This window comes from Chlorocebus sabaeus, chromosome 27 (genome assembly GCF_047675955.1).
Source record: "Chlorocebus sabaeus isolate Y175 chromosome 27, mChlSab1.0.hap1, whole genome shotgun sequence".
NCBI classification, from domain to species: Eukaryota; Metazoa; Chordata; class Mammalia; order Primates; family Cercopithecidae; genus Chlorocebus; species Chlorocebus sabaeus.
The window spans coordinates 41,405,155-41,421,758 of NC_132930.1; the positions used below are offsets into that span (position 1 = coordinate 41,405,155).

General features: G+C 41.7%; 1 protein-coding gene across 3 annotated transcripts in view; it reads right to left on the reverse strand.

Moving 5' to 3' along the window:
- Positions 1 to 16,604, reverse strand: part of STX18 (syntaxin 18) — a 124,511-nt gene that overhangs the window by 41,897 nt on the left and 66,010 nt on the right. For all 3 annotated transcript variants that reach the window (XM_038008712.2, XM_008017919.3, XM_073012507.1), the window contains exon 2: positions 10,583 to 10,650. In XM_038008712.2, coding sequence (XP_037864640.1) covers positions 10,583 to 10,650 — 68 coding nt within the window. The remainder of the gene's footprint in view (positions 1 to 10,582; positions 10,651 to 16,604) is intronic.

Consider the following 16,604-nt stretch of genomic DNA (forward strand, 5'->3'; position numbering starts at 1 on the left):
GGAAATAGAGGCTAACGGGGTCAGGGACAAATGAATCAGAAAGGTACCAACTTAGTGAATATGTACCCTGCGGACAGAAGAGACCTAGAAATGACTAGTTCCAAGAACATTAGATTAACATCCTCCTACTCTATATTTTGATTTAATGGAAACTCAACTCAGTGAAATTGAAAAGGTCTAAAGGTTAATTTGATAAAACTGATTATTCAATTAAAAGGTAATGTTCTTTTAGGAAACATTATATATATACATTAACCTTCTAAATTGAAAATTGACAGTATGGTTATTCTATTAGTAAGAACAACAGAAACCAAGAAAGTTTTTTCTCCCAGATTGTTTTGTTGCCAGGATATTGTGGAAAAGGTCCATCTACCAGAAGTGGAGACATTATTTTTAATTAAAATCACTCAGAGATCTAGCCAGAGGCTATCTAGGTTACATACTGTTCTGCTCTAGTAAAATGTCATTATTAAAAAAAATTAAATGGGTCAATAAAGTCTGAGTTCTACATTCTGGAAAAAATTACAGCTTCCTAATTGTGTCAAACTAACAAAGCCTCATAGGTCTGAAGGCAATATTTCTACACATATTCTTTCAATTCCATGATCACACTCCACACAAAATGTTCCTAGGAGCAGGTCAAGGCCTGCACATTGTATTGGGAGGGCAGAAGAGTGAAAAAGAAAGGCTTTAAGCTGTCTACTACCTTCAGGAGGGAGAACTTGATGAGAGATAATAAGCGTGGCCTTTCTTCATCTGGACAGAACCTGGGCTACCGGGGGGATTGCTTATTTCCTAATCCTCATGTTTCTGTGGGAACCAACTTCCCCGAATGACACCTTGCCTCCTCCCAGAGCCTCCTCCCTCTGGCCCCCCTGGCAGAAAGCACAGGGTGTGCATTACTCATGACAGCTTTCTCTCCTCTCTTTTGCCTACTTAGAGACAACAGAGGTTCTGCTCTGTTCCTCTCTCTCCTATGTTGCAAAGGGGCCTGTCCCTGCTATCTGTGCTCCAGGGGCTGCGACTGCTTAGTGGCACTAATGGCTGAGTGAGTGTCTAATTCAGGAGCAGAGTATCAACAAGGCCACCCGCCTGCAAACCTAAGCTTTGTCTGCCGACCTAGATTTTACCAATGATAAAGGGTCTCCACTGTGTTGATCTGATTCCTGCCTCCGTTTCTTTCTTTCTTTCTGCCTCCTCCCAACTCTCTGGCAGAAAACAGAGGTGGGTTTTGTCTTGTTCAATAACCAATACCCTCCAACCCCCAGGAACTGCATCATAGGTCAAATGGGGTTCCAATTCAATTATCATTCACCAAGAGACTTCTGTGTGTCAGGAACTCTCATACCCATCTAATTTAATCCTCACAAGAACATTATCCACATTTTATAAAAAAGAAAACTAGCACAAAGGTGAGTTATAGTCATTCACATGATAAATACATGGCAGGATCGGGATTGGAACTTAGGTGTGACTGACCCCAAAGCCCATGCTCTTTCACAGGGACCAAAACGGGGTGGAGTAGAATTCATTGTGCATGAGTTGGCAATGAACAACTGGCTTCGGGAAAATGAGTAAAAGACTGAGTTTCTAGCTAAGCACCATGTCATATGCCTACAGTCCCAACTACTCAGGAGGCTGAGGATCACGTGAGCTCAGGATTTTGAAGCTAACCTGGGCAACACTGCAAAACCACCTTTAAAAAAAAAGACTGAGTTTCTAGAATGAGGCGATGGACCTAACAAGACGAAGACTGCCTCGGGGACAACAGTTCAATCTCCTGAAGTTATCTGCCTGTAAGTGGCAGAGCTGGCACTGGCCCCCAGGGAACCTGATCCTCAGTCCTAGCATTTGCTGCCCTTGTAGCTGCGAAAGGGGAAGACTTAGGCCCTCTTTACTGTACTGAGACGAGAGTCCATGCTGCAGTAGTCTGGGAACACCGAAAAACAGTGTGCAGGAGCCTCCTTTTGCTGTTTGAGTATAATAACTGCCTTAACATCACTATTACATTGAAAGCTTAAAACAACTACAAAGTTCCAGAAGAACACCTGGATGCCACTGTGTTGTTCTTTTCACGTTGCATTTCAATCATACTGTCTGCTTTGAACCTCTCCACTGCTACCTGAGTGATTATCCCTCCCACTACCGGCTTTGCAAACCTTTTCTGAAAAGGGCCAGAGAGTAAACATGTTAGACTTTGTGGGCCTTGTAGCCCATCATAGCTACTCAACTCTGCTGTTGTAGCATAAAAGCAGCCCTAGACAATATGTAGACAAATGAACGTGGCTGTGTGCCAATAAAACTTTATTATGGACACTGAAATTTGAATTTCATATAATGTTCACATGTGATAAAATATCGTGACTATTTTTCCCAACATTAAAATATGTAACTACATTTAAATGTATATTTAAAATGTAGATTTGGCCTGTGGCTGTATTTGCTGACCTCTGATACTGGAGGAAGACACTGAGTTTCACAGATTCATATGGTTCGTAAGGAGTAGTGTGAATCGAACCAGCACTCAAAGCATTTACTTTGCTGGATGTCTTTTCAAGGAAAAGGGAAGTTAAAAAGGGATTTCTACAAAAGATATTTACAACCACCTTGTCAACCTAAGTTGTCAGATACTAAAGAAAGAAGCTACAAATTGAGAGCTTTATACAAGTTTTGTAACGTTTTACAAAATCCCTGTAGCTTCCATTTTCACAGCCTATCAAATTAGTATTTGATACACATACACACCTTTAGAAATAAAAATGATACTACGATCTAGTGTTAACCAACTATTTTAACTGAGAACTTAAAAATAAGGTTTTCTTGGTACTATGCATCAGAATAATTATATAATTAGTTTAGTATATTCCAAAATAATGCAAATGAAATGCATTTAAAAGCATAAAATTGTCTATGTATGTTAAGTGTAAGCAGACAAAGCATCAAGGATTATTTAAAATTCAACTGGGGTATAATTATTTTTCTCTGTTGGAGAATTTATAGGACATATTTCCATTTTTGCGTATATTGACAAAGTTAAAAAAAAAGCAGGATTTATTTTATATTCTCTATCTTTGTGACAGGAAGGCTTCTGAAATACAACCACTCCTTGTTTCATAAAGATGAAATCCTAAAAAGATGCTCCTAATGATGTTATCTTATCTGTCAAATCCAACTTTTTCATTAATTTACATAATACATTTGAAGATGAGTCCTACGGTAAAATGCCATCCTAAAGACAGTGCAAATGGAGCTAGGGGAAGAGACAGAGACAAGACACCCGTACTGCCACTGCCTGTGGAGAGCTGGAGTCTATCCCAGAAACTGTTTTAGAAGTGTTGGTTAGAATGGTTTTTTTCTCTTTCTTTCCAAATGGCATTTTTGATGACTCGCATCATTCCTTCATCTGCTCGCTAAATATTTAGTGCGTGAGAAACTATCTTTTTCATCTCTGCATGTTTCACAATAGGGCAGACGCTGTCCACAGGGTGTATGCACGTGCCAATCCCTTTGCATTTGAATTCCCTTCCTTCCTTCTTGCTTTACCTAGGTAACTCTACTTCCTTCAGAGCTCTTCTCAAATGTCACTTCTTCAAGGACACTTTCTCTGACAAGGCTAAATTCCTCAAAAGCTACCTGTTCACATTAGTTTCAAAGAACTTCTTGATTTCTGCCTTAATTTCATTATTTACCAAAGAGTCATTCAGGAACAGGTTGTTCGATTTCCATGTAGTTGTATTCCTGTGGGGTCAGTGGTGATATCCCTCCTAACATTTCTGACTGTGTTTATTTGAATCTTCTCTGTTTTCTTCTTTATTAGTCTAGATAACAGTCTATCTCATTAATTTTTTCCAAAAACCTGGATTTTTCCCAAAAAATGGCTCCTGGATTCATTGATTTTTTTGAAGGGTTTTTTTTTTTGTGTCTCTATCTCCTTCAGTTCAGCTCTGATCTTGGTTATTTCTTGTCTTCTGCTAGCTTTGGGGTTAGTTTGCTCTTGGCTCTCTAGTTCTTTTAGTTTTGAGGTTAGGTTGTTAACTTGAGATCTTTTTAGCTTTTGATGTGGGCATTTAGTGCTATAAATTTCCCTTTTAACACTGCATTAGCTGCATCCCGGAGATTCTGGTATGTTGGTATCTTTGTTCTGTTGGTGGGAGCATAAATTAGTTCAACCACTGTGGAAGACAGTGTGGCCATTCCTCAAAGACCTAGAGGTAGAAGTACCATTTGACCCAGAAATCCCATTACTGGGTGTCTACCCAAAGGGATATAAATCATTCTATTATAAAGATACATGGACAAGTACTTATATGTTCATCACTGCATTATTTACAATAGCAAAGACATGTAATCAACCTAAATGCCCATCAATGAATGACAGGCTAGATTAAGAAAATGTGGAACATATACACCATAGAATACTATGCAGCCATAAAAAGGAATGAGATCATGTCCTTTGCAGGGACATGGATGGAGCTGGAATCCATTATCCTCAGCAAACTAACCTAAGAACAGAAAACCAAATACCACATGTTCCCACTTATAAATGGGAGCTGAATTATGAGAATGCATGGACACGAGGCGGCGGGGAACAATACAAACTGGGGCCTGTTGGAGGGTGGGGGGTGGGAGAAGGGAGAGCATCAGGAAGAATAGCTAATGGATGCTGGGTTTAATACCTAGGTGATGGGATGATCTGTGCAGCAAACCACCATGGCACACATTTACCTATGTAACAAACCTGCACATCCTACACATGTACCCCAGAACTTAAAAGCTGGAAAAATAAAAAGCTACCTGTACTCTGTTTTTGCAGTACCTGTCATATCTGCAATGTTACCTGTTGGCATGAATACTTTAGCAGCTCCATGAAGGCAGGGACAAACATGTTTGTGTTCGTTCACTATTTTATACTCCACGCCTGGCATAGTCTGTGGCACATGGTAGGCACTAAATAAATAACTGCAGAATGAATAAACTGATGAATTAATCAAATTGATCAAATCATGGCACTATAAACATGCAGAGATGAGTAGGACAGTTTTTCACCTCAAGAAATGCGGTAGAGGTGATTATGAACAAATAACTCTTCTACCAGGCACATGACAGAAGTACCATAAGAAAAGCACAGAAAAAGAGCTGTCAGTATTCAGAGGCAGGAGAGATGGCTTTCAGATAGGAAGGCAGGGCCAGGGCAGGCTCTACCGAGAAGGTGGTGGTGAGAAATGGGTCTCTCAGGATGGAAGCATGTGAACACGTGACATGTGTGGATCGGAGCGAAGAGCAACCAGCCATGATGACTGTGTGAGTAGAGGCCTGGAGGCAGAACAAATGTTAACTCTGAATGCAGCTGCAGGGCACATGAAGGAAAGCGGTAGGATGGAAAAATGGGTGAGGGTAATGAAAAGTCTTGCTTACCTAAGAAGTATGGATGGGCCACATCCTGCAGGCAGAAAAGGGATTTGAAGAGGGAAGCGTGTGATTCCATCTATGATGATAAGGACTACACCTGTGCCTTCCAGACAGACCAGGAGAGGAACGGCCAAAGAGCAGGGAGTTGAGAACAAAGATCAGGCAAGTGACAAAGGCTGTACTGAAGCACTCTAGAGCGGATGGGAGGAGTGGGCAGCATGCATGGGAATGGTGCTGCTCACAGGTGCTGGGCGAGCAGGACAGTGGCAATGGGGACTGGGAGAAGCCTGTGCTAATGACATGCATTTTGGAACAACTGTAATCGCCTGACAGGTTCATCTTGCCCACTGCCCAGATAGAGCCGATTTATCAAGACAGGGGAACTACAATAGAGAAAGAGTTAAATATACATAGAGCTGTCTAAAAGGGAGACTGGGGTTTTATTATTACTCAAACCAGCCTCCCTGAAGATTCGGAGGCTGGGTTTTTAACGATAGTTTGGTGGGCAGGGGGCTAGGGAATGGGGAATGCTGATTGGTCAGATTAAGGATGAAATCCTAGGGAGTCGAAGCTGTCCTCTTACACAGAGTCAGTTTCTGGGTGGGGGCCATAAGACCAGATGAGTCAGTGTCCTGGTCTGCATGGTGCCAGCTGATCCATCAAAATGTGGGGTCTGAAAATATCTCAATCATCAATCTTAGGTTTCACAGCAGTAATGCTATCTATAGGAGCAATTGGGGAGGTTAGTGGTCTTCCGGCCTCTGGCTACATGACTCCTGAGCCATAATTTCTAATCTCGTGGGTAATTTGTTGGTTTTACAAAAGTGGCCTTGTTCCCAAGCAAGAAGGGGGTTTGTTTCCAGGAGGGGCTGTTATCATGTTTGTTTCAAAGTTAAAACTATAAATTAACTTCCTCCCAAAGTCAGTTTGGCCTATGACCGGTAATGATCAAGGGCATCTGGGAGGTTAAAGGCAAGACAGAGTTGAATAGGTTAGATCTTGTTTGCTGTCATAATTTTCTCACTGTTACAACCTTTGCAAAGGTGGTTTCATTACTGGCATACTGGTGAGAGAGGAAGCCACAGTAGGTAGTAAGAATGTGTGGTGGGGAAGGGCAAGGATTCCATGGCTTGCCCTGGCTCAGAGGCTCACCAGCTGTGATCTTGAGGTTATGTCATCACTACGCTTTCACTGCCTGCCTGCCACACAGGCTTAACAGCAGTACCTCTCTCACAGGGTTGATGTGAGGACCAAATGAGATAAAATATGACTAATTGGTGCTTATCAGAGTGCCTAATACAGAATAAACATTCAGGATGGAAACATAAGGTGGGCATGGGTGGGGGATGGGTGGGAGGGTAGCTAGGTAGGTAGAACTTTGTTTCCTAAGCAAAGTAGAGACAAATAAAAGAAAAGGGCCTGAAACAGAGCCCTGGAGTTCTTATTGGATAGATGAAGGGCAAAGAGGCAAAAATGAGTGGTGAGAGAAGCCAAAAAATACTGCAGTGGAAGTCAAGGAAATAGGAAATTTCAAGAAACTGATGATGGTCAACAGGATCAAAGACTGTGGCAAAGTAGAAGAGCTGAGAAAAAACCATCAAGGCACTTAACACCATTCTCATTAGAGAAGGACATGCTTTAAGTACAGTGACTTGCCATTTCACATTTATCACCAGAATTGGACAGGATAGCCTGAAAGCACACTTTAAAACTTTTTATTCCTTTTTCTCTTTTCTCCCTAGTCTCAAGATGTAATCCTAAGGCTTACTGCAGAAACCCTTTTTTTCCTCCTTAGTCTTAGAATACAGCCTTGAAACATACTTTCTCTGAAACACCACACATGCATATTTACCTAACTGTATGTATCTAATTATGTGCTTACCTGGAAGTTCCAGGGGCTAACTTGAGATAGACTGAGCATGGAGATCTAACTGCAAAATTCCAGAGACTACCTCAAGGCGGGTAGTCTACAACCTGGCCATTGCTGACATGTCACCAGCCTGAGATGACAGGTACCAGCAGAAAGAGACACACAGACCTAGTACTCAGCACCGCTCCTGCCTTCCCACCGCTTGCTCTGGAAATAAAGTCACCTTCCTTTTTTCCTTGTTATTGGCTTTTCAAGCAGTGAGCAGTCGAGCCTGTGCTCGGTTACATTATCACGGTTAAAATCGAAAAGCCTATTTACACCAAATGCTGGCAAGGATAGGCAGCAATTATAACTCCCATGCATTGCTACAAGGAATGAAAAACCACTTTGGGAAATTGCTCGATAGTTTATTTTAATGCTAAGCATGCACCTACCATTTGTATGACCCACTAATTTCACCCTTAGGTATTTATTCAAAGGAAATAAATCAGTATGTCCACAAAGAGACTTGTGGAAGATGCTACTCACAAAGGCTTTATTCCTACTAGTCTCAAAGTGGAAACAGTCCAGTATTCTCTATTAGATAAATGGATAAGCAAACTGTGGTAACCTCACACAATGGAATATTATAAATAATAAAGCAACAAAAAGGAACAAACTACTGGTATACACAACATGCAAGAACTTCAAAAACATGTGGAGTAAAAGAAGGTAGACACACCAGAGTGTGTACCATACAAGTCTATTTACATTCCCCTTAAGGAAAAGCCACTGGATTTGGTGATTAGGAAGTCACAGAGGAGCATTAGGAGAAAAATTTCAGAAAAATGATGGAAACCAAGCCATATGGTTGGCGTGGAGTAAAAGGTGAGGAAGCAGAGGTCACGTCAACTGCAGTCTGTAGCCCAAGTCTACCCTGCAGGCATGGCTCCCTGTGGTCTGAGAACTAAGAATGGTTAAAGGTTTTTAAAGGTTGTAAAAAAACAAAACAAAACAATATGCGACAGAAACCATATGTGGCCCACAGAGCCTAAACTATACTATCTGGCTCTTACAGAAAGTTGGCTGATCCCTGATTAGACTTTCTCCCTGTGTTTGGCACTGATGTGAAATGAAGTGACAGTGCCTGTGGCTTAAGGAGCAAGCAAGGTCAAACGTATAAGCTAAAAGGAAGAACCAGATGACCAAAAATAGCTGGGAATCATGAATACAGCAGTACCTGAGAAGCGGTGTGAGTGATGAGACAAAGGATGCACTCGCACCACATAAACTAAAGGGAAGAAAAGAGCCAGATGATGAAAACTGGCCAGGAATCATGAATACAGCAGTACCTGATAGGCGGTGTGAGTGATGAGATAAACGATGCGCTCGCACTGCTTCTCAGGCACCGCTGCACTCATGATTCCCAGCTATTTTTGGTCATCTGGCTCTTTTCTTCCCTTTAGTTTATATATATGTAAGACAGTATCCTTAAAAACAAAGACAGGGGTTTCTCTATGACAGGTGGAAAGAACGCGATGAGGTGAGGAGGGAACTGAGAGATCCTATCAGAGGTTCCAAACTTCACAGAGGAGTAGGCTTTGATGCCACCTGAATGGGGCCTGTCCTGACTACTCTGTGTAAGAATCACGAGCTTTCCCAGCACTCCTGATCCCTGTTACCTTGGTTCCACTCTTCCTTTTCTTTCTGTAGGACCTATGACCTGATATACTATACACGTAGTGCTTGTCTTTGCCAGCCCACGAGAATGCAAGCGCCATGAGGGCAGGAATACTTGTATTTTATTCCCCGATGTGCCCTAAGCATCTAAAATTCAATAAACCTGTGACGAACCAGGAAGTTTAATCTGGAGTGAGGGGTCAAGCTGGAGCAGGGGATCTCAATGTCAGCACCTCCTCAGTTTGGGGCTGGGTAAGTCCCTGTTGTGGACAGTTGTCCAGAGTTTTGCACATTCCTGGTCTCTACCCACTAAATGCTTGCAGCACTCCTCTTGGGACAAACAAAAATGTCTCCAGACATTGCAAATGTCCCCTGGGGTGCAAAATCACCACACTTGAGAAATGCTGTGCTAGTCATGGACTTTAGGACTAGGAGGAAATCATTCATTCAAAAAGTATTTACTGAGTGCCAAACATGGGTGAGGAACTACGGAAACATGATGGAAACCTGACAAGGTCCTTGACCTCATGACATGTACAGCCTGGTGACAAAGACAGATAATAAACTATAATTATTAAATAATTACAAATTGTGTTTAGTTACTGAAGAAAATATACAGGGTGGAGAAACTAGCAGAAGTGACCTATCTTATAAAGGGTAGTGAGAGAAGGCCTCTCGGAAGAGGGAGTATTAAGTTGAGCCTTTAAGGTTGAAAAGGAAACCACCATGGGAAGAGAAGGAACAGCACACACCCGGGCCCTGCACCAGGAAAGGGCATGGCACCTTCAAGGAAGGCTGGCATGGCTGGAGCACCATGGTGGGAAGGCGGTGTTTGAAATGAGGTCAGGGGCTAGGTCAGGAGCAGGGAGACCGCAGTGTAGAGGCTGGTATTAATCCTAATTGCAACGTGGTATTCATGGTGGGTTTACTCAGGTGGCGACATAATCCAATTAAAGTTTAAAAAAGACTCTGGCTACTGAGTAAAAACTGGACCTAGCCACCAGAAGGAATGTCACCATGAGTAACATTAGGGGATGAACAGAAGGATTCATCAAAAGTGCCCTAAGAAATGAAGGCTATGCCAAAGTGAGTGTGCCTCTAGCAGGTGTCAAAAGCCCGGGAGAAGGACAAAAGAAGAAAATGGCCATCAGGACTGAGGACTGGGAATTGGTGAGGGAGTCATGACCCAGCGACATGAGGGTAAGGACTGAAATGTGCTCATGAGAACATCACCAAAACAGCAAAACTGGTGTCACAGACTGGGACAGCAAGAGATGGGCAAAAATAGCTTAGCAGAGGCTTGAAAACTTTGTTCTTCCACAGGTTCAGGGCATACAAATACATGTGTCCCCAACTTCAAATACAGCTCTGTAAGTATTCATGGAGTGAGTTTCATTTGACAGGAGATAATGGTATATAGAGAGATACAAATAGACTGGAAGAGATTACTATTGTGATTTCATGACTTTGAGGACATGCAGTACTGCAGAGTCTTTTGCTTTGAGATTTTTCCACTGCCAAACTGGTCTTCCTCATTACAAATCTGAGTTATTAACAAAAAGGTGAGGGCAAAAAGCACAAAAGAAATATAGGCATAGAAAAGAGCACAGTCACCAAAGTCCTAGTAAAAAAATATGTACTTACCTATAAGCATTAATATAATCTTTCCTGTGTTCCAGAAGAAAATCTCTCAGTTTGCCAATGTGAGAAATCTAAAATTAAAAAAGGAAGCCAACAGTTTATATAGATAGATATGTTACACTCATGTAACGAATTTTCAATCAATAGAGAATAAAATACAAATTGCAGAAAGATTCTGAAGCTACAAACTGAGCACCGTTGGTTTTAGACTCTCCTACAGTCACAAATTAGTTACCATTCCTGGGCCTCAGTCTCTCATTGATGGTTCCTTCTACCTCTAACTGTTAGGACCTATGACACTACAAGTAGGTGATTTCTAAGTAACTTAAAGATGAAATGAGATAATGCATGTCTAGTAATTACATACCATGCATTCAATAAAGGTTAATTCCTTTTCTTTTCTTATAGCTAAAATTGTACAGCAAGTATTCCTTCTTCCAAGTGTCCTAAGGGACAGTTCTAAAGCTGAAGCTGTTGGGTTTGTAAATAGGGTCCATGCAGAGCAGCAGAGTTAAAGCAAAGATTCAGGGGTAACAATTTATCCCCACATAGCAAATATCTGTCTTTCCTCTGGGCTATTTCCATGGATGAAGAAAAAGAACTCAAAGGTACAGGAACAAAGCGTTGTGTTTGTGATGGCTGTTTCTAGTATAATAAAAAACCTATTCTAAAGCACCTGTCAGGTACTGTGCATGGAACTAGCAATTCACAAATAAATAAAAAGTGGTGGGAAGAAAGCTCAGACCACAGTCAATGGGGACAAACATGTTTCCAGAGGGAGAATGACTACTAGCCAGTGGCCTGCTGGTCCTCTGACGACATCTTACTTCAGCTTCCGACTCACACACTTTGCACTCGTTTTAAACACATGTGGCCCCAGCCTTGCAAGGTCTGCTGAACTTTCGTCTCTTCCATGGAAATTTTTCTGTCAAGGCCGATCCAGGCTAATTTTCACTTTGCTCTGATCTTAAAAGGACTTCTGCACACCACCCTCTTGGCACTCAATTATTCATGGCCATGTACTCTGACCTAACTTGTAAATACACACTTCTTTGTCAGTGGCAGAACTATGCAAGGAGGAGCTGCTCAGCTTCCCCTACAGTTGTAAGCACAAGCAGCAGCACAGAGGTGATCAATAAACACTGTGGAATGAATATATGAAATACAAAATAGCACTGATCACAAAAGAAACATCTACGGTTTGTCTGGAGATAAGTCAGTTTGGGTTCAGCTAAATTTCCCACATAGTCTAGACTCTTATTATAAATGTGATTCAGAAAAATACCCTAAGGCATTGTAAGCAAACAAATCAAAGAAAAACAATTAAGTATGATCACAATATTCATTTATTTCACAGATAGCAAGTCAGGACTGAGAGACTGTCCACCATCCCTGACACTGGTCAACACTTTCACGTACTTGGGCTATTTCTCTTCCCAACAACCCTGCTGTGCTATGATTCCTACTGTTCTCATTAACCATTTGGGAAAAGCTAAGTGACTAGTCCAAGGTTACATGTTTAGTATGTGAGCTTGGTTTCAAAAGCTCAGGACTCAGTCCAAATTCAGCGCTTCCCAGTGCACCACCGCTGCCTGCCTTACAATCCCTGTCCCTGCTTTCCACTTAGGCTGCATCAGGAAATCTGACCTTTTTTTGTTTTTTTCCTTTTTTTGAGACAGTCTCGCTCTGTCACCCAAGGCTGGGGTGCAGTGGCGCGATCTCGGCTCACTGCAAGCTCCACCTCCTGGGTTCATGCCATTCTCCTGCCTCAGCCTCCGGAGTAGCTGGGACTACAGGCGCCCGCCACCTCGCCCGGCTAGTTTTTTTTTTGTATTTTTAATAGAGACGGGGTTTCACCATGTTAGCCAGGATGGTCCCAATCTCCTGACCTCGCGATCCGCCTGCCTTGGCCTCCCAAAGTGCTGGGATTACAGGCGTGAGCCACCATGCCCAGTCAGAAATCTGACTTTTAAGTCTGTTGGGAAAAAAAATTAAGAGATACGCAAGCAAGGGGTTAATTGCATCACATACAAGATTTTACCAAGCTACTCTTCTGTTTTAAAACCTTCAATGGTTTCCATCCCCTTACCTCCTTCCCTGTCTACCAGGGGTCAAAAACTCAACTGCTTCCAGGGGCCAGGTGAACAGTATAAATGAGCAAAGCAAGGAAATGGGTGGGTAGAATATACTTGACAGTGGTGAATTCTGGTTTCAAAATACACTGCAGTTAAAGGAAGCAGCTCTGCAGACTGATTTGTCAAAGGGCAGCCAATGAGTCATCTCAGTGTCTAAACAATGGGAAAAAGTCCAAACTCCCAAATGCAGCACACAAGGCCCTTCATAACTCAGCCTTGAAAGTCCCTGCCGCACACCCTGCACCACTCCAGCCTCCATCCCGCACCACTTCAGCCTCCAAGTCCCAGGCCTTCCCCTCACTTGCATATTCATATGGCTCTCCCTTTCCCTGGAATGCCCAACCCATCATTCTCTCCCAGGCAAATTCTTCCTCCTCGTTCAAGATTCTCTTTTCCTCCTCATACTCACCCTACACTCCCAGCTGCAGTCAGATCTCATTCCCGCATAAAATGCTACAGGTGCATCTATTTCAGCACCTGCTCCTTCATGATAACAATGACTAGTTCATAGATGGATTTGCCTTCACCAGACTGCAAGCTCGGAGAGGGCAGAGAGTCCTCTCTCTTTCCCCAGAGCTTGTCAGGCACAGTTCCTGGCACAAAGCAGACCCTCAAAAACTTTTACTAAATATTGAATAAAGAGTGGGTGCTGAATAATCCCAGAAGGATTATACCTCCTATGGTAGGCAGAATAATGGTTTTCCAGCTTCCCCAGTCCCATTCCCCTGTAAGATGTCCAACTCCTAATCGCTGGAATCTGTGACTACATGGTGTTACATGACAACAGGGAAATAATGCAGCAGATGAGTTAAGGCTGCTGATCAACTGACCTTAAAGTAGACAGATTATCCTGGATTATCTGGGTAGGCCCAATGTAATCACAAGGCTCGGTAGATGTGGAAGTGGGAGGCAGAGGGAGAATGAGAGTAAGGCAGTGTGAGAAAGACTCATTCCAATGTTGCTGGTTTTGCAGATGGGGAAAGGAAGCCAAGGAATGTGGGCAGCCTCTAGAAGCCGGAAAGGGCAGGGCAATGGGCCTTCCTTAGAGCCTCCAGAAAAGAACACAGTCCTGCCAACACCTTGATTTTAGCTCAGGGAGTCCCATTTTGGACACCTGACCTATAGAACTATAAGACAATAAATCTGTGTTGTTGTAAGCCACAAGTTTGAGGCAATTTGTTACAGCAGCAATGAGAAACTAACACACCGGCAGCAATGAGAAACTAAGAGCCTTACTATCCACAACAGGTTTTCCTTTTTTTTTTTTAAGTCATAAAGTTTTCCATACAAAGTTTTGAAAAGTCCAGAGGAATCTACTCTACAGGTTAGATCCAGCTGCCCACCCCTACTTTTAGTTAGTTCTATTCTACAAGGGAGGGATGGTGCCTGGGGATGACTGCCAGGAGCAAGCAAGCCCCACAGGAGCCCACAAGCACATACTTATTATACAAGAGGTTGCAGTTAGTCTAACAAATGTGATCCCAACTTCATACGCTCTGTAATGGGAAATTTCTATGAAATGAGGTTATAAAAACAGAGTGCAGCTGGTTTAGGATTAAATGGAATTCTTGACAAGAGGTGTGTTAAGTAATTACTGACTAAATAACATCAGCATAATAACTCAATACTTAACAGGAACACAATGTATGATATTTTAAATGCTAAGAATGAAAAAATAAAGGAACATTAAGATTTCTTTAGAAATTTGAGAACTCTGAATTTTCAATTAATTTCTTTAAAAAAAAATCATGACAAATCAACAGCAAAGAAAAAAGTTCAATAGATCTTTGATTTATCTACATAGGCATACCTAAGTCCCCAAATAGCATAACACAATTATCTCTGTAGAGAATGATTTGACTGTTTAATCACATGACTACCATTAACTTTATAAAGACTCTTGGCCAAGCTTAATCTATTTACTGTTAGGCTTAGTCCTATTTTTCAGAATAAACTGGCAAAGAGAGCATATTATAGCGCATACAATTCTGACGTGCTCGTTACATTTTCACATTTTTAGAGAGGTTAAGTAGTTGTGCGCTTTGGATTTTTCTTTTTTCTTTTTTCTTTTTTGCAGATATGGGGTCTTGCTATGTTGTCTAGGCTGGTCTCAAATTCCTGGGCTCAAGTGATCCTCCCCCCTTGGCCTTCCAAAGCGCTGGGATTACAGGCATGAGCCACCATATCCGGCCTATGTTTTGGACTTTAAATGTTTCCATATGTAGTGCTAATTTTGGAAGAGTCACTTAATGTGATAAAGCAGGAAAGAGAATGCCTCTTCTAAAAAGACAAAGGCCATTCTGGTGTAAAGTTTGATAAGGAAATCAGAGTAAAATAAAAGTGTATTTTAAGGATCTAAAACTAGTGTCAATTTCTAACAGTTTTGATCTCACTGAATGATGTGGGGAAAGGGCACAGGGAAAAAAGGGATCATTGGTGAAGTCTCTGTGGGACCAAGTAGGTAACAAGATGCGAGGGCTAAAAACTGGGAGTGCTTTGGATACTGAACCCATGTTTTGAGGCACCTCACAGGCCTGGACAGCAAGAGGAACACACCATTTTCACTGCTCTGTGTCTTTGTAACTGCTCTTCCTCTGCCTGGAAAGCCTTCCTTTATCCCAAACCCCATTCCATCTTTCAGGCTCTGCTTAAATGACACCTCCTCTATGCAGCCTTCGCTAATACCTCCCTCTATATTTTGTAGATAACTGTTTGCACTTTTCACATTACATTAGAAGTATTTATCTGTGATACCCACTAGACTTCAAGTAAGTTCCTTGCGGTTGGCATCTCTGTCTGGTTCATTTTTGTACACCCACTAGTGCCTAAATGTTGGAAAGGGGTAAAGGGGGGGAAAAGGGAGGAGGAGAAAAAAAAGGAGATCCAACAGAAAAGGCTTCAAGATCTGATACATCCTGATGTACTAGGTGTATCAAAAAGGTATCAAATGTATCACATAGACTGCACCTAGATAACCGAGTGAATTTTAAAAATGAAGAGAGACAAGCTAGAGGTCTGTGCAAATAAACAGTTCTCCTAGAAAAGTCAGTGAGGTGTGTACAGAAGGTGCAGCATCACCATGTGAAATCTACTAAGACTGGGCAACCTAACAGCTTCACAAGATCATATGTCCTCACAAGTGAACAGTCTTCCATCAGACTGATGGTCTACCATGGAAAAGAGTTTTCATCAGTGAGCTATGGTTTGATTACACCACCATATTAAATATGTCTCCACCAGAGAGGAAGGGTATGGACAAAGAATAGAGAATTGTGTATTTCTAACATAAACTGTAGTTTAAAACAAGAATTGAACTGTAGGTAAAAGAAAAAGGAAAGGAATGTAATATTTATTTAATGTCTCCTCTCTACTAATGTAAATGAGCTATTTCACTTAACTCTGATTACCTGTGGAAACAGATATTCTTAGTGGAAGGAAACCAAAGCTCAAGACTGACCGAGCTGGAACCAGAACCCTTAACCCTTAACCATTACGCTGAACTAGCATGGGCTCCCTCAGTACTGTTAAATTATGTTGGTGTTTTTTAGTTTCATTTGATGTTGAAGTCATTTTCATGTCCATTGTATACTGTTGTTATTTCACTAAAGAATCTCCTACTTAATATTTAGTGATATTAAGAAATAATAAATTTCATTTAGGTGTAATAATGATATTATGTATTAGGATTATGTTTTCATTTATCTTTCTGTTTTTAGAATCCTTATCTTTTAGAGATATACACTGAACAACTTACAAGTAAAATTATACAATGCCCAGGATTTGCTTCACAATAAGACAGGGGGAGGTAACAGATGCAACAGGATGAGTCCTCAGTTGCTCATGGCTGAAGGTGAGTACATGGGGGGTTCCTTGTGCTATTCCACTTTAGT